Source organism: Moschus berezovskii, chromosome 23 (genome assembly GCF_049115385.1).
Source record: "Moschus berezovskii isolate FMDL1 chromosome 23, NW_MosBer_1.0, whole genome shotgun sequence".
Taxonomy (NCBI): Eukaryota; Metazoa; Chordata; class Mammalia; order Artiodactyla; family Moschidae; genus Moschus; species Moschus berezovskii.
The window spans coordinates 53,682,334-53,708,250 of NC_142482.1; the positions used below are offsets into that span (position 1 = coordinate 53,682,334).

The window sequence follows — 25,917 nt, forward strand, 5'->3', positions numbered from 1 at the left end:
TCCCGCTGCTTTATTCTGAGTCGACAGTCCACGAGCACCATAGCCTGGTTCCAACTTCACTCCACGCACAAACCTCTCCTCCCTGCACTCCCTCCAGATTGGAAAGAGTGACACTGCCACCTCACAGGGCTGGCAGGCCATTTAATTAATGTTTATAGAGCGCGCTGAGGTCTTCGGATGAAAACTGCTGTGTAAGTCCAAAATTATTATTAGTTCTCAGCCCCCTGTCCCTTGACCTCTGGCATGGGCTTTTGTTGTTCCTGAATGGGAGCTGTTTGTGGGCTGCTCAGCTGGCTCTTTCGGGTGCATAGGCCATTACATACGCATTTGCAGACTTTTTTTTCCTTTGAGAAAAGCATTCCAACTCGGTGGGATGTCTTGCAGGTTTTCACCATCTGAACGTCTCCTTACTTATCTCTGCTGAGTACTGAGTTCTCCAAGAGTAGATTGTAAACAGGCTGCATTGGAAAAAAAAGAAGGGAAAATAGTCATTTTGAAGAAATGGTCCCTCCTATAAAGCAGAATCAAGCGGTATCTCCTTCTCATGCAGAATCTGAATGAATCACTCAGGGAAGTCTGTCTCCCTTGCCCAGAGGGATTCTGTGCGTGTTTATACACTGAAAGGAGAAAAGAATAGTAGATTTGCTTTCAGGGCCCAAGTTTCGCTTCCTTCCTTCGCCTGAACTTCTCAGGAACCATGGAAACAAACATACCCCGCCTAGAGGATGTTTTCCTTCTTATCTTTGTTGTCTAACTGTGCACTTGCCTGGGATCCCGTGGGGAGAATGAAACGAAGAAGTGGTAACGAGAAAAGATATGTCTGCAAGTGAAATGCCTTGTCTCTGAAAGACAGAACGGGGCTCATGTGTCATTCATCAAGCTCCGGGGCAATGAACAATGTCTTAAGGCACCATTTTCCTTTTCTCTAAAATGTATTCATACTCATCCCTCAATATCCACCCACAATCCACCAAGATCCCTTCAAGGTATCTTTTGGTTTATCTTAATGCCTGGTTAGCAGGGTCGGTTAATCAACTGCTGGAAGATTTTATTTTTAAAAATCGCTAAGGGACCATCATGTAACACATAATCAGTAGGACAAAAGTATAAAGCCATGGGACCAATGAAAGAAGCAAGCATTTGCCATATCACTGAAAAAAAATAAACCAAAAGAACACACATGATATACTTTGTGTTTTTCTAAGTCAGCCAATCAATGACTAAATGTGATGTCAAATTATAGACGGGGGAAAGCAGGATTATTCTGCTGGGACAAGGAATTGGAGGCGGGACTGGGAATAAGGATGGCTAAAACCAGCTTTAACCAGATGGTTAATGGTAACATCTACGATTGCAGGAGCCCCGTTGGCTATCGAGGTGGCCGGGACACATAGAAGGCTTATTTGTGGTCTAAGGTGATAAAGTTCTGCAGGTTATGTAGAGGACAAGATGGAAGGGGTTGTTTCTTTCCATTCCATGCTTTTAAAAGAAAGGAGGGGTTGACATACACAATACACTATTGATACTGTGCATGAAATACGTAACTAAGGAGAAAGTACTGTATAGCCCAAGGGACACTACTTGATGTTCTGTGTTGACTTAAATGGGAAGGAAATCCAAAAGAGGGGGGATATATGCATACGTGTGTCTGATTCACTGCTGTGCAACTGAAACTAACACAACATGGTAAAGCATCTGCTGCTGCTGCTGCTGAGTCGCTTCAGTCGCGTCCGACTCTGTGCGACCCCGTCCCTGGGATTCTCCAGGCAAGAACACTGGAGTGGACTGCCATTCCTTCTCCAATGTGTGAAAGTGAAAGTGAAGTCGCTCAGTCTTGTTCGACTAGTAGCGACCCCATGGACTGTAGCCCATCAGTCTCCTCTGTCCATGGGATTTTCTAGGCAAGAGTACTGGAGTGGCTTGCCATTGCCTTCTCCGGGTAAAGCATATACACTTCAACAAAAATGAGTTAAAAATATAAAAAGAGGAGAGGAGAACTAAGCAAAAAAATCCGACAGACAGATGGCTTAGGGAGAGAGATTAGCTAGGACCATTAAAAAAAACAAGACTGAAAATTGAGATTATAATGTGCAGGAAACAGCTTGCTTCCATCCTCCTCTTTTCTCTTCCACTGATGCTCTGCTTCTCTGAACTGGCATCGGCCTCCTGGATGGTCTTCCTCTTCCATTTCCCCCAGCTCCTTCATTTCATCCTTCACTTTGTTTTCCTGGCTCCCGTCCTAGAAATGAATCTATGGCTCCCCAGCTCAGAATCATTCCATCCTGCCCCGCTGTGCAAACCCTCTATGACAACTTGCCCATCTTTCATGATCACCTCCCTCCTACTTATCCTAGATTGTGGGTGACCTGGACTTCCCTGGTGGCTCAGACGATAAAGCATCTGTCTACAATGCACGAAACCCAGGTTCGACCCCAGGGTCGGGAAGATTCACCGGAGAAGGAAATGGCAATCCACTCCAGTACTATTGCCTGGAAAATCCCATGGACAGAGGAGCCTGGAAGGCTACAGTCCATGGGGTCGCAGAGTCGGACACGACGGAGCGACTTCACTGTCCTTTCCTCTTCCTTTGTGCCTTCAAAACCCCTCATACAGCCTCTGCTCAAGTGTTTTCTCTACCTTTTTACCTTAGAGATTGTGCCTCTGCCATTTCCACAACCCCTGACGGTTACTACCACTGAAAATCCTGCTTATCTTTCAAGTCCAAGAGCAAACACAATTAGTTCTACAAATCTTTTTAAGGTGCCCCTAGAAGGAATTGAACACTATCAGTCCTTTTCTGTGTCCCCCACTATTCTTTGGATAATTCCCTGACGCTAAGCAAAACAAGTAGCTCTGCATACAGCTCTGAGTTCATCTCTCCTTCTACTAGATTATAAAATTCTTGCAAGAAAGGCCTCTACCTTGCTTTTTCTGAGTATTACATAGAGTGCCAGAGTACATGCCCAACAAAGATGCTTTTGCTTAATTTCACCCATTCAGCACACACAGAGAGACACTACAAAAAGACACAGGGTAGAATTTTAATTTCTGATGCAATTTAAAGGTGAAAATTAAAAAAAAAAATCACACATCTGGCCTTGGAAAGATAATAAATAGAATTAACACGGTGTCTGACCAAAGAACTGATTGATTATATCTTAGGAACCAGTTAGGACAAATCTGGCTCGCAAACCATCAGTCGAAAAACTATGAAAGACAACTGCTGTTGAATTAAGCAAACAGCGCCCGTGCCTGCATATGTGCATGCTCAGTTGTGTCTGACTCTTTACCAACCCCGTGGACTGTAGCTCACCAGTTTCCTCTGTCCATGGGATTTTCCAGGCAAGAATACTGCAGTGGGTTGCCATGCCCTCCTCCAGGGGATCTTCCCAACCCAGGCAATGGGAATGGATCTTCCCGACCCATGTCTCCTGAGTCCCCTGCACTGCAGGCAAATTCTTTACTTCTGAGCCATCTGGGAAGCCCAAACAGCACCTACCCTAAGATTTTTAGGCCTTTGACTATTTTACATAGGGAAGATAGAGTGTTAAACAATTATCCAAGTAATGCAGTCAAATAAAGTTGCCAGTGAGGAAAGAGTCTGGGAACCAGAGTGAATTATTCTGAGACTCCCACTCTTAACTGTACTGTGCGGTCGAACACGTGAGCCTCAGGGACTCTCTGTGTCCACAGGCTGCCGTGTGATCTCTTCTATGGCAACCCTAGCAATTTCTCAGGCTCTGTTGGGCTCTATGAGTGCAGCACAGTATTTTCTACGATGAAATCTGCTAAGAATTATTATGAAAGCAAAACCCACAGGCCTTCTTTTGGGAGAATGTGGAGCTAATATTCATGTCTGTGTTTGTGTCTTGGGACATCCTGAGGTGAAATGATTATACCCATAGATCGAATTCCATAGGCAAGCAGGGCTCTGAAAACAAAGCTCTCCCTGGCAGTAGAGACAAAGAATAAATATGGTCCCGGATCATCTACCTCCTCTGAAATACCTTGAGAGGCTCCAATCACGGCAGTGGAAAACCAGCTCACTCTCTTTGATAAATTACCCCCTACCCACCCTGATCCTTCTCTCTCTCTTATATACACATCTAATGATCATTAGGCATCTAATTTCATCTTGTATTAATTCTTTGAAAGCATGATGACTCTCCCACCAAGTCAATTCTGTTCTTGTTTTAAGATTTTATCTATTTTTGGCTGTGCTGGATCTTCGTTGCTGCTTGGGCTTTTCTCAAGTTGCAGCGAGTGGGAGCTACTCTCGAGCTGCAGTGCCCAGTCTTTGCAGGGGTTTCTCTTGTTATGGAGCAGAGGCTCGAGGGCAGACTTGTGTCAGTAGCTACTACACGTGGGCTCAGTAGTTGTGGCTTCTGGGCTTCAGAGCAGAGGCTCCTGAGCTGTGGCGCACAGGCTTAGTTGCTCCACGGCACGTGGGATCTTCCAGGATCAGGGATCGAACGTGTGTCTCCCACATTGGCAGGTATATTCTTTACCTCTGAGCCACCAGGGAAGCCTCACTTCTGTTCCTTTTAACAAAAGTTACTTTGTCAAATATTCACCGTCCTCTTCACTTTCTCTGCTGCTCTCTTCTCCTGTCTTGTTCTAAAGTTAATCTTGTTCTAATGGTACTATTTCCAGATACTAGACTAGGCTCTTAGATATGTTATCTCATTTAATCCTCACACAAACATAATATGCAGATTCTCTTTTTAATTCACATTCTAAAGAACTGCCAGCTGTGGCTTAGAGAGGTAACTCCCCTGGCCAAGGTGGTAAAACCTCTAAGTGGTGAAGCTGGGCCTCACACCAGCTAAAAACGCTGAGCTCTTCATTACATTACACCAGTGGTCTCCCTAGCATTTCTGGTCAAGCACTTGAGGATGGAATTGATTCCACTGAAAGGGAATCTATAGCTTTAACGAGCATTTCATGGGCCTTCGTTTCACAAAGAGCCATTTTCCAAAGTGGATTCACCTACGACGCTTCTATAACTTCTACCACCACTTGCACTAGATTGTTCTTGCCGTTTGGGGGGAGGTGTGTGGTAAAGGAACGATTTGAGAATTTTGAGTCAAACTCCATGAGTCACAGGTACCGAGCCCCTGACTTTACACATCCTTCTGAAGTAGAAACCCTTCTCTTTCCCATCCTTCCCACCTGTGGTCATGGATGTGGTCCGGCTGATCATGTACTGCCTGGTGGCAAGGCCACTCAGGGGTGGATTCAGGAGCATCTCTGGGAAGAAGAGGCTGCTGCTTCAAAGGGGTCTGCCCGCCATAAATCCCACCCCACCCCCTACTCAGAGGAAGTTCTCAGCCAGGCTTGCATCTCGAGAATTTCACCTTGGGTTCTGGTTCTCAAACTAGCTTCCAGGCCTCCCAGAACGCATCCCAGAATCTTATGAGTAGTTTCAAATATAAAAGAGAAAAACACTCCCTCTTCACATGCATACATTTAATAACATGAAACTATGAAAAAGAGGCAAAAACAGTCAACTTGGCATTCTCGTAACTCTCTAATCATAGCGTGGGCAATATTCTCTTCGGAAAGTAAGTGGGGAGAGGGCCAGGTTTGATAAGAGAAACCCAACAATTGCGAGAACGTCAACGGAACATTTGAGAACACTCTTCTCCCCATGGCCGGGCGATTCCTGAGTGTCCACACGTTGGAGTTAACTTTTGGCTGCTGCTTCAAGAACAGACCACTCAACTGGCCTCACTTCCCCAAAGGAATTCATACATAAGATGATGGGAAAGTGTCCCTTGTTGCCTTCTTTGTTGGGGACGATGGAAAACATGAAAAATGAAAAGTATTTTCTCATGCCCAGAACACCACTGGAGTAATAAGGAAAATGACCAAAAGAAGCCTGGAATCTGGAGAGTGCTTTATACTCTTTCAAAGCATTTTCACATACATTTTTTTTTTTCAATCAAAGCATATGACAACCTTTTGGTTTACAACAGAAAAAGCAGACACCATGGGGATCTTGTACAGGATTAGACAACTAGGTAGGGGGACAACTGGCTCCAGCACCCAGGTTGCACGACTGGTCCAGCATTTTCTATCAGGTCCCTATGGCTCTCCTACTGTCACCGACTCTGACTTCTTCTCACCCTCCATAAGCACATTGCTTGTCAGTTACAACGACATTGAACTGAAGATATGGATTTCAAAAGGAGAAAAAATCCACAAATCCTTTTTTGGCAAGAATACACAGATGAATTAATAAAAATAAATGTGGCACTCTTTGCTCTTGCCTCTTTATGGATGTTCTTCCCAGATTAAAAAGGCCCAGTTGGGGGCAGTTCACCGACCTGCTATTTCTATGTACACATCCTACCCCTTGGTAATAGAAGGGCCTTCACGGCGGGAAATTAGTTGCTAAATATTTCCCCCTGTCTCACAGCTTGGCCTGTCGATTTCTCCCAGACATAAAACATCTGGGCTCAGACAAGAAAACACAGCACATTCAGAGCTGTGCCCCAGATGTGGAAGAGGACAGCTGTCCTCAAGAGTCTACACAGGACCAGCTCCGGGCACTTATATTTCCCAAGGTCCTTTTCCAACTGAATCTCACCACAGCTTTTCTAGGACTGAAAAAAAAAACAAAAATCACCCCTGTTGACCAGAGGTTGACCAGATAGCTGAATAAAACGCTAAGGAGGTCATGAAGCAGCAATACTGGAAGCACCCTGCAGGCGGCTCCGTGTGTGGTGGTCACATCATAATTTTCAAAGCCCTGCTCACAGACAGTGGGGTGGGATCCACTTTGGGATGCTTCGGTCAAGCAAAGGGCTTCACAGGAACGATGTTGTCTTCACGTGGGGCTCATGGTTCTCCTGTCCAGGGTGACATGGACGCACACCATGGAGCCTTCGGCCTCAGACAAAAGGTGCAGAGACCCTGCTCACACCAGTTCTGTCTTGTGAAGAGTCATTGGTTCCAGATGCTTATTTGGGGAGGTGACTGGGAGGAAAGCATGTTCCAGGGCAGGTTTAGAAAAGTCTGGAAATATACTCTGCTGTCGTGCAAACTTCTGAAAAATAAATTCAAATAAAAGAGATACGTTGAGAAGTGAATAATTGGAAAAATGCATCACCTTGATTTAAACTCCATTCACTAGGAGCTGGCTGGGCAGTTCATCTGGGAGCCCTCCTGAGGCAGGCTACTCACCCCCTCTACGGTGGGCTTGCGCTATTTCACTGGCATTTCCGAACCTCAACAAGGAGCCACAGACTGAGGCCATTTCCAGGCCCTATCATTAAGATTTCCTGCATGGAGAGTCAGTGCCTATAGAAATAGGCACTTGCCAGCAAAACACTAAAGTCACTCGTTTTTTAAATTTACCACCAGGTCATTCTAATTATGGGCTTCCCTGGTGGCTCCATGGTAAAGAATCTGCCTGCCAATGCAGGAGACCGAAGTTCGATCCCCGTGTCAGGAAGATTCCCTGGAGAAAGAAAATGGCAACCCACTCCAGTATTCTAGCCTGGGAAATCCCATGGACAGAGGAGCCTGGTGGGTTACAGTCCATGGGGCTGCGAAAGAGTTGGACACAACTGAGCATCTAAACAACAATTATCTTCTCACATGTAAGTAACTCTAAAGACCAAGCTGTAACTTTCTCGAAGGAAGGACATTAGCCTTTTTACATCCCCTCGGTGCTTAGATAAAGCCCTGTACAAGGCTCATGCTGGATCCACGTCTAAAACAGCAACCAGAGAGATGAGTGCTGGGCCAGAGAGTCCACTAAGTGAACAGAAGGGCCCAGTGAGCAACAAGAACCAGCCCTGGAATAGCTCCAGGGTGACCCATGTCCTGGTCCCCAGTGGCCAGTACTTCCTGTTCCTGCTAAGGCTTATGAGACCTATCACTTCCTGGTGGGTCAGGACTGGAGCTGACCCTGCTCCCCAACGCCCACTGTCACTCCAGGTGAGCAGCCATGCACGAGGAGGCGTGGGGGGCAGAGGAGTCTTGGCTGGAGTCTGCATCCAACAGCTCAAGGGCGTGTCAAGGACACCCAAGTTACAGGCCAGACATCCTCCACCCAGGCCACGCCCTGTACCTCTGACTTCTCAAGGTTAATGCTTAAAACGTAGAAGAAGTACCAAAATTATTAGAGGGAATCTCTAAGACAGCGGCCCCCAACCTTTTTGGCACCAGGGACCAGTTTCGTGGAAGATGACTTTTCTGTGGACCGGGGTGGTGGGGTAAGGGGGATGGTTTGGGGATGATTCAAGTGCATCACATTTATTGTTCACGTTAATCTACTGCCACCCCTGATTGAGCAAGAGCTACCAATCCATGGCCTGGAGGCTGGGGACCCCTGCTCTAAGAGAAGAGAGGTCAAGGGCAGATGAAGGAGACAAATCCATTACTGGAGTGGACAGGCTTGCTCATCCATCTATGGGAAGAAGAGCACCTCTCTCGGTATTGGACGGGCAAGGTCCCACTTTCTACAAGCCCTGCTGGTGCTTTTTTAAAGACTTTTTTCTTGATGTGGACCTTTTTTTTTTTTTTTTTAAGTTTTTATTGAATTTGTTACTGTTAGGTAGGTAGAATAGGGAAAAGGAGTCCAAAACGGCGGTGGCCAAAAGACAAGGAAGGGAAAAGCCCGAAAAATAGAACAAAGGAAGATCTGAGGACTGGAGTGAGGACCTCAGATGAAACAAACAGCACTCCTGGCTGGCCCAATTTACATAGGGCAGGCCCAGGGGGGAAAAAAGCATATATAAAGACAAGTCAAAGCTAGCTCTCTCTCCCGCGCGCTGGGCCACTCTTCTCTTCGCGTCTTTGGACCGACGTGCCCTCACGCCTCGAAGATGGATTTTCCTGCTATCTTCTAAATAAAATAGAGCTGTAACACTGATTTGTGTAAGAGCTATAACACGGTCCATTCGAGACCTGAGAGCTATAACACGGTCTGTCCAAGACCCGAGAGCTGTGACACACTGACGGGCCTTTAATGTCTATCACTCCAAATTTCTGTTGTGACGAGACAAAGAACCGAGGAACATACACACGCGTGACATTACAATACTTCTGCTGTTTATGTTTTGTTTGGCCCTAAGGCACATGGAATCTCAGTTCCCCGACTAGGGATCGAACCTGAACCCCAAAGGTGAAGTCTTGACCACTGGACCACCAGAGATGTCCTGGCCTGCTGGTGCCTTAAGAGGATCCTTTCACCTTTCATAAACTTTCTTCACCTCCTGATTCACTTTCTACTCACGGCTCTATGCAGAACCACCAGACGGAGAACAAGCTGGCAGCCTCCCATAGAGTCTCAGTCTGGGGACCTCAGTAAGGCCAGGGTTCTGAGAACAGGTCCCTTGCTATTATTAAATGATTCACACCATCTACAAAACACATTCAGATTCGTGCCCCAGGTGATCTTTTAATAATGAAAGATGTTTGCGAAAGATACTTACGCAAGTGAAAATGATGAGTGTTACATAGAAAATGACCAGAGCCAACAGCAGGACGATCTCAGCTCTGTAGTTCTTAAAAGTCTCTCCTCTGCGTCCCTTAGAGCATCCTGCAAAAATAAATAAGCAATATATGAAGCCACTGGACAGACTCTTCTACCAAGGTGAAAAACCAAGCGCGCTTTGTTCTGGCTTTTTGAAGTCCTCCTTGTCTCCCCTCCCTACCCCGGAGCCTGTCCCACGGGGAAGGACACGGGTTATACTGGCAGGGACACCGGCGCTTGTGCTCACTCTGTGCCAGGCTGCGTGCAAAGGGATCAACAGCCAGCATCTCACTGAACCTTCAGGGGCAAGTCTGAGTGTCCCCCGTTTGCGGAAGAAGGAACCAGGGCTCAGAGAGGCTGAGGTTCTAAGGCAGGTGGCAGAACTGCCCTGCTTTTATGGAACAAGTTGGTGCTGATTTGTCTTTGTAGAATCATTAACGCCCCCCAACCTTGAAAGCCTGGGATTGACTATACACACTAACTATGGTGCAAGTGGTAAGAACCCATCTGCCAATGCAGGAGACACAGGAGACTCGGGCTTCATCCCGAGGTTGGGAGGAGCGCCTGGAGGAGGAAATGGCAACCCACTCCGGTATCCCTGCCTGGAAAATCCCATGGACGGAGGAGCTTAGAGAGCTACAGTCCATATGGTCGCCAAGAATCGAAGGCAACTGAGCACAGCAATCAACAATATACGCTATTATATAGAAAACAGGTAACTAATAAGGACCTGACTTACAGCACAGGCAACTCGACCCAATAGTCTGTAAGGGCCTATATGGGAAAAGAATCTAAAAACAGAGTGAATATATGTGTATGTAAAATGATTCACTCTGCTGTACAGCTAAAACTAACACAACATTGTAAATCAACTATGTCCCTCAAAAAAATTGTTTTTTAAATTTTAAACAGCCGCTCCACCAAAGCCGACAGCAAAAGGCGGCTGTTAAAGGCTGTGGCCTCAGGGCGGGGTGGCGGGGCAAGGGTGGGGCAAGTGCAGGAGGAAGGAAGCCTTCAGCCCAGGAGGAAACTGGGCGGGGACAGCCTCTCTGATTCAGGCACAACATCCAGCGTGCTGTTTAGGGCAGCGAGGTTGCTCATGGAGTCAGCTTGTGGGCTGGGGCAGGAGCAGGTGGACTCCAGGTGACTGGAGGGTTCCACCCCCAGGGTCATAGAGGGCCCCCAGAGAACTGTGACCCCTGAAACTGGATTCAAACATTGTGCAGTGGTCTGGGGATGGATGTTCAGAGGTCTGCGACCCCAGAAAAGAAGACCTGAGAGCCACTGTCCTGACAGTTCTAACACTTATTGAGCACTTGGTCACCCCCAGGCAGCGGACCGAGCATTTCTGTGCAATACCTCATTCAATCGTCACCACAAGCCTGTGTTGTAGATGATATTATCCCCATTTTGAAGATGAGAAAAGCAAGGCTTAGATTCAATCAGAGGTTTGCCCAAGGTCACATGTTAATGAGCAGCTGAGCTCATATTTGAACCAGATCCAAGTGGCTCTAGTCTGACCACTTAATTTGGCGACAGCACCGCCTCTGCAGAGGACAGGAAAGCAAGTCAGCTGTTCTCTGTTCCTTTGCCCCCCGCGGGACACACCCGCCCTCTCTGCTCTTCCTGCCCGATCGCTCCATTTCTCATTCACATGAATGATACTCAGGGCTGATGCACCCGGAGGCAGCAGGGAACAAAGCAGAGACTGTATCAGGGCAGGCATGGTAAGTGCCACGAACTCAAACGCAGTAGAGTGTAGGTCTGGAGACTGAGAAGCATACAGGGTGTGTGTGTTTGTGTGAAACAGAGAACCAAGTCCAAATACTGAGGAACTTCCTTGGTGGTCCAATGTTTAAGGCTTCGCCTTCCAATGCAGGGGGTGAGGGTTCCATCCCTGATCGGGGAGCTGAGATCCCACATGCCTTGTGGCCAAAAAACCAAAACATAAAACAGAAACAATACCGTGACACATTCAATAAAGACTTTGAAAATGGAGCACGCCAAGAAAAGGAAACTTCAAAAAAATTTAAACACTGGCCCCTAACCAGTGCTTGCCTTCTCATGAGTGTGGGAATACGATCTTGAGTCAGATTCCTTGAAGCTTCTCCGTGGAAGAAGACAATAGCTGCTATACAGAGTCAGGGTCTCTGTAAGGACATGTTTGTCATTTTAAGCCTCAGCCACTAACAAGAGTTGGGCCAAAGTCAGATGCACGGCATATTTTAAGCTACATCAAGAAAAGTTATGGAAAAAAGTCCAAGGAGATAATCCTTGTCTTGACACTCAAGTGTCTTACTGCACAGAGCAAAAATGTGCCTTCTACTTGGGAAGCCTCTTTTCTTGCTGGGCGCTTTTTCTTTGGCCTGAGTGGAGGGATTGGGACATCCAATCGCTATAAAGTGGGAAAGAAACGCTGTTCTAGCACTGAAAAAGATGGAAACATGTAGCAGCTCTCTTAGGCCACATTAGAGAGCCCCCAGTGAGCAGAATATTGCACAGCTATCTGATAAATTCAAGACTATCCAGTTTCTCTGTCTTCCAAAAACTAGACTTGGAAACTTCCTATTGGCTCCAAAGGACTCTTATATGAATAAACAATAGTCAGATTTAGTTGTTTGACTCCATTTGGCATCCACCCTAATCAAACTGCAGTAGAGCTCTTAAAAAAAAAATGGAAAAAGCAAAAAGAAGGCAGAGAAAGTTATGCTACCCTTGCAGCAGAATTTAGCTTTCAGCCGCAGATGTGATCCACAGCTTCTGAATTAAACTCGGGTTGAGCGGATCAAGGTCAGGACTTACAGAAAGTGCCCTGTGCGCTGTAGGAAGAAAACAGGTGTTGCAGACCACCTCACCTGTCACTTTGAGGATCACGGTGCCACTCAGGTTTCTCTGCCCTTCCGGACCCACCAGAGTGCACCTGTAGGTCCCCGAGTTGCAGTGCGTAGTGTTTCGGAGCCTCAGCGAGTACATCCTTTCCCTGGGGGCCTCTGAAGAGTTCCTCTGCTGAGGGGACTGTAGGTCTTCCTGGGTCACCTCCACCCTTTCTGCACCTCCATCTGTGAGCTGTTAAAGAATCACATGCAGACTCAGGGACCAAGAGTATACAGACTTGTGGTTGCCAAGGGGGACAGGGTAGGGAGGGGTGGACTGGGCACTTGGGATTAGCAGATGCAAACTTTACCCAGAGAACGAATAAACAACAAGGTCCTACTGTATAGCACAGGGAATTATATTCAATATCCTGTGACAAACCATCTTGGAAAAGAATACGGAAAAGAATGTATACACGTATAACTGACTCACTTTGTTTTACAGCAGAAATGAACACAACACTGCAAATCAACTATACTTCAATAACATAAATTTAAAAAGCAAGAATCCGATTCGCATCACGCTCTACTGTCAGAACCCACAAGCCCTTGGGTCTCTGAGACGTCAAGATTCTACCTCTTGCTTTCATAAAATCTATCCTCAGCTGTCTGTTTTAAAAGAAGATACTGTGAATATGTGTGACGTTTGCAGGGGGGAGGAGAGAATCTAAGAGGATTCTTTAAGGTTCCATCTCTTTCTGGAATAAGATCAGAACTGCATTTTATGATTCTCTGTATCCCAACTTCCACTCTACATGAAGAAGACAGTGTTCCTGTTGAGAATAACCGTGCAGCACTAATAATTACGTGATGAGGTGCATGAATCACGCTGAATCACATTCTCTGGCCAGCTGTTGTCTATTCAATGTTCTCTTCTTTTCCTCAGATACCAACTCATCCAGTGACTGACTCTTATTTTTGTAGCTCAGGGTTTTATTTAGAAAATGTTCCTAGATCTGTTAAGGTCATTGCCGGACAACTTGACAAAAACACACAGAGATGCAGATGAGCAAAGCCTCCCATGAAGAGTCATCCTGTTCTTCAAAGATTGCGCACACGTGGGCTCATCCATGACCCTGCAAGATGTACCACACTCAGCCCTCTGCTACTGCAGGAAGACAACTAACAACAGCGCCACGTGGAGATTTTATATGTCAGGCTACTTGGTAGTCGTACCAAGATACATGTGGAAGGGCATGTGTGCGTGCTAAGTTGCTTCAGTCATGTCTGACTCTTTGCAACCCTATGGACTGTAGTCCACCAGGCTCCTCTGTCCATGGGATTCTCCAGGCAAGAATCCTGGAGTGGGATGCCATGCCCTCCTCCAGGGGACCTTCCCAACCCAGTGATTGAACCAGTGTCTCCTTGGCTCCTGCACTGCAGGCGGATTCTTTACTGCTGAGCCATCAGGGAAGTCCCCAGGGAATGGCAGTTATGACTTAAATCACTGAAGTCAGGATGGATCAGCCTTACAGGAGTAGATGCCAAGTTTACCCACACTAACCTGGCTGGTTTTCTTTCCCCGAACAATCTTTGTTATTAAACTGGTGGAGTCTTTCCATCATCTCCTAGCCCCATGATTAAGTACACATCATGTTCACCATCAATTCTCTTTCTCCCCAGGTATATTTTTAACTGGCCTAGTTAACTTGCTCGTTGGTCCTCCACTGAAATGTTTAAAGCTTCTAAACCTGATTTACATAAACAGGAAAGCCAATCACTGTTTTCGGGGCTCCAGGACAGCCCTGAGCCTTTGCTGAGTGGCTGGGGACCAGCAGGGAGCCTGGGGTCGGGTGGCATTCCTTCCTGGTCCCCAGCGTGGTGCCCACACCAGAGGGCCCCTTAGGAAAAGACACCATTGCTCTCTCAGGCTGCATCTGCCACTGTTTCATCTCCTATAGGGAGCATCTCCTGTAGGAAGCACCCTATAACTCCTCTCCTAGTTTCAATAGTCAATCAGCACAAGGAAATAAATAACCAAGGAATGCGGGGAACAGAGGCAGAGGCAGCTCAAGACAGGAGACATACACATGTGCGCGCACACACACCCACTCCTTGGCTTCTGCTTCAGGTATTAGGTCGGGGGATGCACTGTGAGGTCCATGGGAAGCTTAGGTTCGCGCCTCCGCGGCACCAGCTCCAGTGAGCGAGCCTGTGGAGTGGCCTGCAGAGACATCTGGTGGTAGATTTATCGCTCCTGCAAGAATCCCTGCTTCATTCACTCCCAGCACCAGGCTGAGACTAACAGCTTCTCTCAGGCCAAGTCTCTGAACATTAATCCCAATTCTTGAAAGTCCTGCTTGTGTTGAAAAGTTCCTTCCTAAATAATCAAGGATCTACAGACTGGGGCATTTAGGTGTTCAAAGAGAAAGCAAGAAAACAAAAGAAGGAGTTGTGGACAAGGAACTGTAGGTATCCGACTGATTCTAGAACACGACTAAGTTAGCCCGGTTCTCCTCTTTTCAGGCATGATGAAACCAGTACGTGCAGCCTTATCACGTACCTGCACCTCTCCCCTCACGCACTGCCTGACGAAGGGCTCCCCTGGACCACAGCTTTTGGTGGGTCAGCTGCCCAGGACCATCCAGGGTCAGTTGCTTCCAAGACTCTCCCCGACCCCGCCTCAAAGGCCAGTTTGAACTAATTAACTCACTCAGCTTAATCATACTGTCTCATCCTGCTTTGCTTTTCTGAATTAACCTCCAAATGGGTTCCACTCAGATTTCTTACTAACAGCATAAAAAGTGAACGTGTTAGTCTCTCAGTCATGTCTGACTCTTTGCGACCCCATGAACTGTAGCCCGCCAGGCTCCTCTGTCCGTGGGATTCTCCAGGCAAGAATACTGGAGCAGGTTGTCATTCTTTTCTCCAGGGGACCTTCCCAATGCAGGGATCATACCCTGGTCTCCTGCATTGCCGGTGGAGTCTTTATAATCTGAGCCACCAGGGATGCCCCTCTTTCTAACCAATATCACTGGAACTCAGTTTTGCTAGAAATCCCTGCACTCGAAAAGATGTGAGCTTGGCTGCAACAGTCATTTGAGATTATCTACCTCTGGTTTTCTCCATCAGGGGATCTTCTCTCCTATCCAGTGACCCCTCCCTCAACTCAGAAAGGCCTGTCTGAAAGTCAAGATCAAAACTGACAGGCCCTCTGAAAGCTGGTAGAAATATAAACTATTGTGCTTTATTTACATGAAGATGGGCCCCTCATCACGATGGCTGCTGGGAACGTCTGAATCGAGTGTGCAGTGGAGATCAGAACTGACTGGCAGTGGCTTGCTGGCTACTTGTAGAAGAAAATTCATTTAAAAAGAATCAGCAGTAACAACAAAACAGTAGTTTAAGTGATGGACAGATTTCCACAGGTGTCTGGCAAAACCTCCAGAGAGGTTATTTTCAAATGGCAAAGCAAAGGCAGGGTGAGATCATGAACGAAAAGTAAGAAGGAGAGCAAAGTCAAAGAATCCCAAAGCGGCCTTCAGAATTCTGATTTACTGAACCGCAGCAGCCCTCAGTGAGATCAGGCAAAAATATCTTAACTTTCACAGGGTCATCTTTCAATGACCCCTTCCTGGGTCTCCTTGAAAGACCCAGAGAACTGAGAGAAGTACTGGCTGATAAGTTGAGTCCTCTTGCCAAAGTAATGAACAGTTCTCTGGGCCTGATAACTCACTGTAACAAAAGGACGCCTCTGTAAATTCACGCAGTGCACCTGGAAATTGTTCAGAGCCCTCCCTTAGCTTCAAGCTGTCGGTATGTACACTGCCTGTCCTACTCGCCCTGCCTTTTGCATACCGCTGCAGAAGTTTAGTTGTCGTTTTCACATTAATGTCACACGCTTATGATGGAAGTGAGGGGCTAGCAGTACCGAGGGACTACATGCAAAAGAGACTTTATGCACAAGATCAAATCCTCGTCTTCAGCACAGTGGCCAAGCAGCCATCACACTGCAGTACGGGTGAGTTAGCCGTGGCTGGAGCAGCACCGTTCAAGAATCAGAGGAATTTCAGGGGGAGGAACATGGAATTACAGCAAATGGGCCATCTTCAACTTCGTCTGGTTTTATGAGTTCTTATAAACATTTGAGCTGGCTCAAAACCAACCACTGGCAAGAACAACTCCCAGCATTCCAAATCTAAAAGTGTTTCATTGCCTCTCTGCAGAAGCATTTTAGGAAATAATAATTTATAACAAAAGGAACCCTCAGATTCATTCACAGCCAAGCATAATTGATGGGGACTATTTAGTGCACACTCTGCGAGGCTAATATTGCAGAGGGCTGGACCACAGCACGAAGTGGGCAAATTAATTCCTCAAAACATTCACCCCAATTATGTTTTTAAAATCCACATTCTGTGCATTAACTCTTATGCTGACAAATTCTTTCCAATTGAAACAGAAATGGGTGAAATATAAGACATCTCATTTTCAGAAGACCTATAGACCTTTGACTTGTCTCAAGCCCTCCAATTTGACTAAATAATTTAAATACCATATTCATTCTCTAAGAAGGAGACCTAAGCCTTGAATTAAAATAAACTCTCTTTAATTTGCTGAATACTAAATCAAGCAAATACAAGTACTAATTTTAAAGGCATGTGAATTAAGTTTTTTTTTTAACTGGTGGATAAATTTGAACTAGAGAGAAACAAATCAAGTAAATATCTAAATATGGCTGAAACAGAACCAATATTTCAGTCAAAATCCTTACTGTGAGAAGTTTTTTAGAAGTTTACATAATTTCATCCAAATATATGTTAACTTCATAGATTACCAAAGGCTACCTAGATTATCTAGATTACCTAGATTACCATATACCATATTTGTTCCATTCCTACAGCAAAGAATTTTGATTCAACAACCTTGAAATCTGAATTTATCACATATGAGATGTGTTTGGAATGTGATAGGAAAGTAAAAGAAAAGGAAGAGACTTTTTGAGGGGAAAAATGTGTGCATACCTATATGCATATAAATATTTAATCCAACAATTTAATTAAACATATTTAAAGGAATGGACATTAAGTACTTAAAGGTGGTATTAAATTAATCTGATATATTCCGATCACATTGAACAGCTTTTTTTTTATTGCATTTCCCATGCACTAACATTCATGTACCTTGGTTTCTAACTCAATTAAAGTGCCAATATAATCCCCATTCATCATAAAAACAGCTCTTTATAACGTGCAAAATAGTTTGGCTCAGAGGTTGATGTCATAATGAGGGTAGAATGTATGAGCATTAACATCGTTTTTGTCTAAGTGTAGTTTTATTGGAAAAATGATTTTCCACTTTGAAATTTACTGGGTCTCACAGACAGATTGGATTTATGGCTGTTAACAGAGCCATGAGTATGGCAGAGGCAACATAATGAAGAGCTTTGGACTTGGGCAAATGTGGAAACAAACTCCACGGCTAGCTCTGCTCTTGGCGAAAGGGACTGAAGAGCTCTCAGGCTTCGTTTGTTCCCCTGAGATGGGGGAAGGGTAATTAACATCTCCCAAAGTTGGTGTGAAGATACCTATGATGACATAGGTGGATCATGGAGCATAATGTCAATCACACCTAAAAATGTTACCACTCTCTTCTTTTTTTCACAGCTAAGTTTCCTTCAGCATTCTAAATACTTCCCTGCACTTAGGAAATATTCAAAAAAACATTATTTACTGAATGAATGAGTGTATTTTAAAAACAATGAGTAAGTTGATCCAGAATCAGAGGGCCTGAGGTCAAGCCCTGGCTGCTTCATCGGATAACTGGGTCATTGCCGGGAAATCCCTGCATCTCTGACTCTGATTTCCTCACCTGTAACTACCTACATGTGAGCTGTGGTTATTTTAAGGGTCAAATGAGAAAACATATAACAGTGCTTTGTAAGTGGTAATGCTGGACACAGGAATTGGTGCTGTATCCGATAGCTTTCTAGCTCCACCCACCCATTCAGTCATTTCTTCCTGCTGAGCCTTCCCGTCTCCTCTCTGGCAAAGCTGTTCTAGAAGTCTCCATCTCTGCTCCAGAAAGATTTTTCTATCCACAAGGTCTCCAAAATAGCCAGAATATTCTGAATTTTCTACAGCATCATCGTAATTGGCAAATCCCCTCTGGAACTAGGATTTGAAGAGAAGGTTAGGCTACTCACTGTTCATGCCAATCATCCTCCCAAGAGCTTCTTATGGATCTTGCTGGACCCTGGAGGGGCATTCCTGAATTCCTGAATCCTCTGAATTCATGTTCTTCAGGGGTACTACCTCTCATTCTAGAAAAGGCATGCTTGACACAAGCCTGACCTCTGTGACCAGAGAGACTGGTTCTGATGAGTCCATGACCCAATCAAAGCCACTTGAGCATAATCAGACATTTGTTGAGATGGAAGAGGCTCAATCTTTCCCTTGGCACTTGACCTTGGGAGGACAGACAGGTCTGCAGGTATCGCTACTATCTCACTGCCTCGTGGAGGCTGACAATAAAACCAACACAAAAGAAGGGCAAGTTGAGAGACAGAAAGTTATCAAGCCCTGTGGAGAGCCACGAACCGCCACATCTAGCCTTACTCCAAACTGGGGGGCTTAAAACAACAGAAATGTATTCTCTCATGGTTCTGGAGGCCGTTAAGTGCAACATCAAGGTGCTGGCGGGGCCACGCTCTCTCTGAAGGGGAGAATCTGTTTCGTGTCTCACTCCCAGCTTCTGGTGTTGCTGGAAACTGGCGTTCTTTGATCTGTAGACACATCACTCCAATCTCTGCCTCCATCTTCCCGTGGGGTTCTCCCTGCGCGTCTGTCTTCATCTCTGTTTTCTTTTAATGACACCAGTCATTGGATTTAGGGCCCACCCTGATCAAGCATGACCTCATTTAAACTTGGTTACATCTGCAAAGACCTTATTTCCAAATAAGGTTCCACTCACAAACACCAGGGATTAGGACTGACACATGTCATTTTGTGGGATACTAACCCACAACATCAACCATAACTACAGTATGATATATTTTCATTTTTAAAAATTGTTTGTTTCAACTATAGAAGCCAATATATCCCCCTTTCCTGAAGCCAGGTTTGACTGGATTACAAGCCTTCACAACAGAAAGATTGCTAATTAACAGGCGCACCTTCCCCTACTCCAAAAATAAACGTGGCACATAACGCAGTACCTTCACACGGCTCCAACCTCAGGGCCAGTCCTGCTCTGTCACCTGGGCTCACACGCCTCCCATTCCTCAGGGAAAGAGACACCAGGGTCTGATTGGACTCAGAGCCTCAGTTCTCCAGAACTGACCCAGTGAGTCTGGCCGTAAGTGAATATGAATTGTCCGCGGCAAGAAGCATCTGTCTTTTCCCTTTGGTTTTCCCCATCTGGACCAATAATCCTGGACAACTACCCGTCCTTCTGGGATCTGTCTTCTCTTGGACAACTGAGACAGGAATACGCGGTAGACTAACTGGTACTCCACAAACATATCAAGTGATATTCACAAGCCTTGGGCTCCTACATCTGTACCAGAACCACACGACACACAGGGAAATTTTACCCAGGTATACCTCAGTGCAAAAACAAAAGTCAAAAATGTGCTTCAGGGTGGAAAGAGTCTTAGGGAAGTACTTTCGTCCAGCTCTGGTTTGAGCTAAGGACTGTTGGTAGAAATCTGGGGGTTATCCCAAGAGTTTCCAGAAAGGGCTTATGGAGAACAGTTGTATTAATAGACAGAGGAAGCCCCTTTTTAAGGTAATGAATCTCTTTTTAGTCCTGCCCTACGTAAAACCTTCCCTTATGTCACCGAGACCTTCTCTTAACTTCCTCTTCTTTGTGAAGTGATATAACCATATACAGAACTAAGACAATCAGTCCTCATGTGATTCGGGTTCCCCCTTTTATTTATGGAAAACGAGTGTGTGCAGTTTTCAGCATTTCACTCTCAGATGCCTTTTCCCTCCCACCCCTCTTCCAAGCTGAAAGATTTTCAGCAACGTTTCTCAACATGGTTCAAAAATCTCAGTGCACCATCATTTTCATCTGGCTCGGATTTCTTCCTCAGCCTGGCTCACTGGTCCCTAGAACCACATGGACAGCAGGACCGGTGACCAAGAGAGAAAGGGGAGGGAAACCCCAGGCATGCATTGCAGGCTCGCAGAGTTAACCCAGTGGCAGTTTCACTGTAGCGCGAGACTGAAGCCTGCCTCTGACACTCATTTTCTAGGATGAATTATATTCAACCTCTCACCATAAGAAACACGATTTTCTTCTGACATATTTGACATATTTTCCATTATGTTGTCCTCTTTGCTTCAAAACCGTCAAAGGCTCCTTGATGCCGAAGGGACCAAATTCTAGCCCATGGGATTCAGCATTCAGGGGTCTTCACCCTCTGTTCCCAGCCTGCTTGCTGGTACTGCCTCTCAGTCCTCTGCGGTATAATCCTGCCTTCCAGGTTAGTAGTCAACCATCGGCTCCCCAAAAAACGCCTGTGCCTTCTTGTGTCCAGACCTCTGTCCTCTGGCAAATGTCCTGGATTGGTCTTAGGACAGCCACTGCCAGGCCCAGAACCTGGCACACATTTGGGACATAGAAATATTAACTAAATGATGAAAATGTAAATATGACAGACACCTGAAAACTAACTTTATGCCTTTCATAGTCTGACCTAAAGGTTATTCAATCAGGTCAAGTAATACCAGTCCCAATGGGGACGACATGACTTTTCTTTGACTCTCACACAGGCCTTGTTTTTTACACTGCAGTGTTTCGGTGCTTCTGTATTTAATATAGAAATGTTTCCTTCTTCTTCTAAAACATCTCAAATCTTATCTTAAAGCAGACGGCATTCTAGAATCAGGTAAGTGCAGTGAGGAGCATGGGTTGTCTCCTCGTGGGGCCGTCAGAGTTGGTAGCCTTACCGCTGCCATCTGCCCGGGCCATTCATCAAGCCTAGACCCTCCAAGGGCTCCTCCTTAGCGCCTCCTTGCTTTGCGGTTCATTATCACACAAGATGCTGGAGACAGAAAACAGGAGACTGGCGATGCCCATGGCAGACGGTTCTTAACAAACACATCAAGGACAAGCAGGAGCCATGGAGCAACTATCCTGAAACTTTCCAAGCGGCTACACACAAGCCATCAACCCGCTCTCCCTTAGTCCCCAGGAGAGCCCCTGACCTGCCACAGCTGCAGCTCCTTTAAATATGATAAAGTTCAAGTCTGCTCTAGCCTCGGAGATCATAGTCTCACTTCCCCTTTATCCCTTCCTTTGGAAATCATCTAAAAAGGGCATTTGTCTTGTGACGCAGGTCTGTCCTCTCCTCCGCAGTGTCACTCAGAGATGAAACCTAGATCCTCTTTCGATATGCATCAACACAGGCTGTGGGGGCTCCCAGAGCAATACGAGATGGAGATATGTTTCCCTCGTGAGTAACCACTCATCCTTAGCAGTGGCCAACCTCACCCATGCCCAGACACTCCGGGCACCCAGTGCCATCCTGCCCCTCCGGACCTACTGCAGCCTCATGAAAGAGAGCATGGACCAGGCCGCCCCACGAGAAGCACAGACTGGCTCCTGAACGGATGGTCGTCCTCCTGGGAGACATGGAATTGTGCTATGATCTTCTTATGCTAGAATCTAATTGGAGGTCACAGCCGTTGGTAGAAGAGGGCTGGACCAAGGCCTATGTGCCTTATAATATCTCAAAACATCTCCTCCAACAATCACAACCTATTCACGATCTTAACAGCTACACTGGATGCTATACTGCATTTTCTATTTCTTTTCAATCATTCACTCTGCTTTAAAGGGTACAATACGGGAAGAGATGAGAGGAGGTCCCATTCTTGGATCCCACTTGGGAAGAGAAAGAAGAGCTGTGCTAACTGGAATGGGGCTACCAGTGCCCACTCTTGGCTCCACCTTTGACCCCAAGTCCCGGGCAAGTCTAGATTACATTCCTCAACCCCAATCCCCTGTCTTTGTATCTTGGAAACACAGAGAATAAGATGGACATTGTTCCTTCCCAACTCAGCCTAATGTTGCAAACACTAACTAGACACCGTCTGTTTTGAGTCTTTTGGTAAAAGGCACATGATAAGAAACGCATGGTTTACATGGGCTCTTTTGTTCATTGCAAGTAACCAGTGCCAACTGGACAGTGGCAGAATGCTCCGGGGTGCCAGGGAACTGAGTGGTAAATGGAGTTTTTAATCGTGAGTCATTATAACCGTAATTGTGGTATGCAGAAAACCTGCAAGAATGTGATTCAATCTGGCGGACGGAGAAAACCCATACTGCAAAGGACTCTCTGCTTACTTGTCCAGCACACAGCCCACAACTGTGCAAAGTGGTTTTACCAACTACCCTACTGATGATGCAGTGAGGTTGGCTGTGGTCACCAGGCTTAAATTCCCCACTTTATAGCTACCTCTAAAGCTTCACAGAAACATTTTACAAGAAAGTTGTGGGTATAAATGACAAGATAATCTTCTGTAAAATGAAGAATTTCAGTATTTCATCACTGGCTTTATTTTCAGAACACTCTGTTTTTGTTGTACAAGCACAATTGATGCAAAAAGTATAATTACTGGGCTGGAAAATAACAAATATCTATAGAATATGCTGAGATCTGTTAAAAAGAGCTTGAAAAACAAAGCATATCACTTTCAAGGTATCTGATTAGTTTACTGAAATAGCACAGCTCTCCTATCCACCATGACTCCATCACATTTCTTTCTTAAAAAAATTAATTGGGCATGATTTTTCAATGACCCTATTTCATGGACCAACAGAAAAAAGACAATGCCAAGAAACTGTTGTCTTTTTTCTTAGTAGAGCTTTGAAAGCCCTTCAGGGTAAAGTTTGTAAGAACTGTGTTCAACAAACAAGCACATACATTATAGGGTTACATCACCAGCTGACATCCAAGGAAAAGCCAGAGGTTAACCGCTCTGGTTTACTCCATCATTCCAAATGACCTCGTGCAAGAAGATTTAACTTGACAACTGTTTGAACTTTACAGCCTGAAATTTCATCTACTTGTTTCATGAGTCCTTTGCAATTACTCCCCTGGGGATATTAATATTGTTTTCCCTTTTTAATTAGTCTGGAAAGGATCATGGTTTCATGTTTTCCCCTCCTTTTAGATAACCAAGTCCCTGCCTGGCTAGCCCAAAGACACTTTCATTTTCTTTAAGGAATTAAGAGAGAAAACAGAAATAACAAGGCAGACCTCTAAGAACTTAGGCTGTGGAGCCAGACTGCTGGATTCAAATCCCAACTCTAGCGTTTAGCCTGCTGTGTAATAGTGAATAGGTTACCTCAGCCCTAAGGCTCAGTTTCCTCATCAGTGATAGGATTTATCTCTTAAATCCACTGGAACTGCTGATGCATGAAGACATTTACCTCAGAGCTTGGCAGATGGTGACTACCCAAATAATGCTGGTTTTCCAATATTTCTGTTTAAATACTATTGTTTTTACAAGGGAACAATGGTTTGAGTGAACTCCGGGAGTTGGTGATGGACAGGGAGGTCTGGCGTGCTGTGATTCATGGGGTCGCAAAGAGTAGGACTGAACTGCACTGAACTGAATTTTGGAATTGCTGTCTTCTCTGGTCCCACAGTGACTAAGGTGGAAATGAAGCAGGAATAATGACAAACCGATATGCATACACAACACAGGGCCCCCGAGCCTCAGCACCGTTTCCACCGTGCATGATCACAAAAGACTGGCCTGAATTCACTGAGCACCTTTGAAATGAACAGGGCAAACACTGGGTGCTGTGCAGGAGACACAAAAGCTGTGGCACTGTCCCTAGGGAACTGACAATCTGGTTAGGAGAGGAGACACACACACACACAGAGATAATGGTCCTAGGCTGCCTTATTAAATGGTTAGATACTTGTGCAGGTTCTTACAGCATCTTTTACGGTGGGCAGAAGAAAACCCAGCGTTTTGTGGAAAACTACAAAGGCACAGAGATTTCCAGCAAGTTAAGATGACCAATCAGTGAGGTAACCAAAGCAAGTCTGGGATATCATAATCACTGGGCTTCAACCTGAGGTGCCATTGTGGCAGTAACCTCATTAAAGGTGGTGAGCAAAAAAATATAAATAAACCAGTGACAGCAAACAGTTGGTTGCAAGGCCACCACAACCACAATCTTAGAAGCTGAAAAGGTTAGAGTTGAGAGGAAACCTTAAAAAAGCGTCAATCTGACTCAATCCTCTTGTGGTAGGGTAGGTGACACTGCTCTTACATACAAGGACCCTCCAATGCACCATCACAGAAGCCCTCCTTGCTGGAACTTTCAGAATGCTCGGAGGGAGAAGGAGAAAGGGATGGGGAGGAGGCCAAGGGTTTCCCAGAAAGGGGATGACTGGCAGATAGCTACCATCCAAGAAAAGAGCCTACATAAGCTTCTATCTGGTCATCCTTCCCCTCAAATTGCCCCCTCCCCAAATGTATGAGCACCACAGTCACAAAACAGCAGAAATAATAAATCCAGAGACATGCCTCGCGGCCAATGTCAAATCTTCACCAGCTGCCTTCTCCCTGGCCTGCTGACCACAACCACAGGTGGCCCCTAGAATTAATCCAAATAGGTTCTCTGCTCTCCAAAACGTCTTATCTGGGTCATTCATCTCAGGCCATCTTTAGAGGCCAGAAGAGTTGAGGTCCCCGGGGGAACGACATCTATGTCAGCCTGTCCCTGGATGCGAATGGGCTTAGAGTCGCGATGGGAGAGGCGTGTGAGAAGACCCGGTACCGAGCGCAGTCACCGGCGATGTCTCCGACCCCAGCCACAGAGGGTCACCGGCGCGAGGGAGGTGGTTCCCCCTCCCGCAATTAAACCACCAAACCCTAACCCGCCAGCCTGGCCGCACCTACCTTGGCCCAGGAGACCGTGTAGGGGACCTGAGGGTCCCAGGGGGCAGTGCAGGGCAAGTCCACGTCCTCCGAACAGGCCACCTTCACCTCCCGCGCCGCGGGCGCCAGGCTGCAGGCTGCAAGAGGGAGAGAGAGCTGCGTGAGCAAACGAGAACAGGGGGTGTTGCGGGGAGGCAGGCTGGGGGCGCCGGGCGTCCGCAGGCCCTACCGCAGCTCAGGAGCAGGAGCTGGAGCCCGCGTGACATCGCTGAGGACTGCCGGCCTGGGGCCCTGGCGCCGGCTCTTGTACCCGCGCTCACCCGGGACTTCCCCGGGCGCCGGTCCCGGGGGGATCCCCGCGGGCGGCGGAAGCGGCGGTGCGCCTCCCCCGCCCCCGCGGCGGCCACCCGGAGAGCCCCGGCCCCGCCCCCCAGTCCGGCCCCGCCCCCGAGCCCAGGCCCCGCCCCGAGTCCGGTCCCGCCCCTGAGTCCGGCCCCGCCCCCCTGGGCCCGGCACCTCCCCCGAGACCCCAGCCCGCGTCGCTGGTGCTGATGCTGCTCTGGCCTCTGCCCTACCTCGGCGACCGCAGTCCCCGCGGAACGCGCCGCTCCCGGGGCGCCGGACACCTGCAAACAGCGGCGTGAGCCAGGCCTGCCGGGGCTGTTAGGTCCTTTGCGCGGAAGCGAAACCAGGTTCTGAGTGGATG

At 46.6% G+C, this 25,917-nt stretch overlaps 1 protein-coding gene across 2 annotated transcripts; it reads right to left on the minus strand.

Moving 5' to 3' along the window:
- Window positions 1-5,435: 5,435 nt before the first annotated feature.
- On the minus strand, window positions 5,436-25,618 carry CD83 (CD83 molecule). 2 transcript variants are annotated; one of them, XM_055406815.2, is made up of 5 exons: window positions 25,441-25,618; window positions 25,233-25,348; window positions 12,343-12,553; window positions 9,447-9,553; window positions 5,436-7,048 (listed from the first exon to the last, which is right to left on the minus strand). In XM_055406815.2, exons 1-5 carry the CDS (start codon window positions 25,475-25,477, stop codon window positions 6,923-6,925), a joined length of 597 nt encoding a protein of 198 aa, XP_055262790.2. In that variant the 5' UTR covers window positions 25,478-25,618; the 3' UTR covers window positions 5,436-6,922. The 2 variants fall into 2 exon arrangements, with proteins under 2 accessions (XP_055262790.2, XP_055262789.2); XM_055406814.2 differs by having other exon boundaries at window positions 5,437-7,051.
- Between the last annotated feature and the right edge of the window lie 299 nt (window positions 25,619-25,917).

What these genes read in the sequence shown, in the direction of transcription:
- CD83 (XM_055406814.2), bottom strand. Translation starts at nt 25,477, where the DNA reads ATGTCACGCGGGCTCCAGCTCCTGCTCCTGAGCTGCG. An exon ending in GCTCCTGCTCCTGAGCTGCG is followed by an intron (nt 25,349 to 25,440) that starts GTAGGGCCTGCG and finishes TCCCTCTTGCAG; the next exon opens with CCTGCAGCCTGGCGCCCGCG. An exon ending in CACTCATCATTTTCACTTGC is followed by an intron (nt 7,052 to 9,446) that starts GTAAGTATCTTT and finishes TTTATTTTTCAG; the next exon opens with AAGTTTGCACGACAGCAGAG.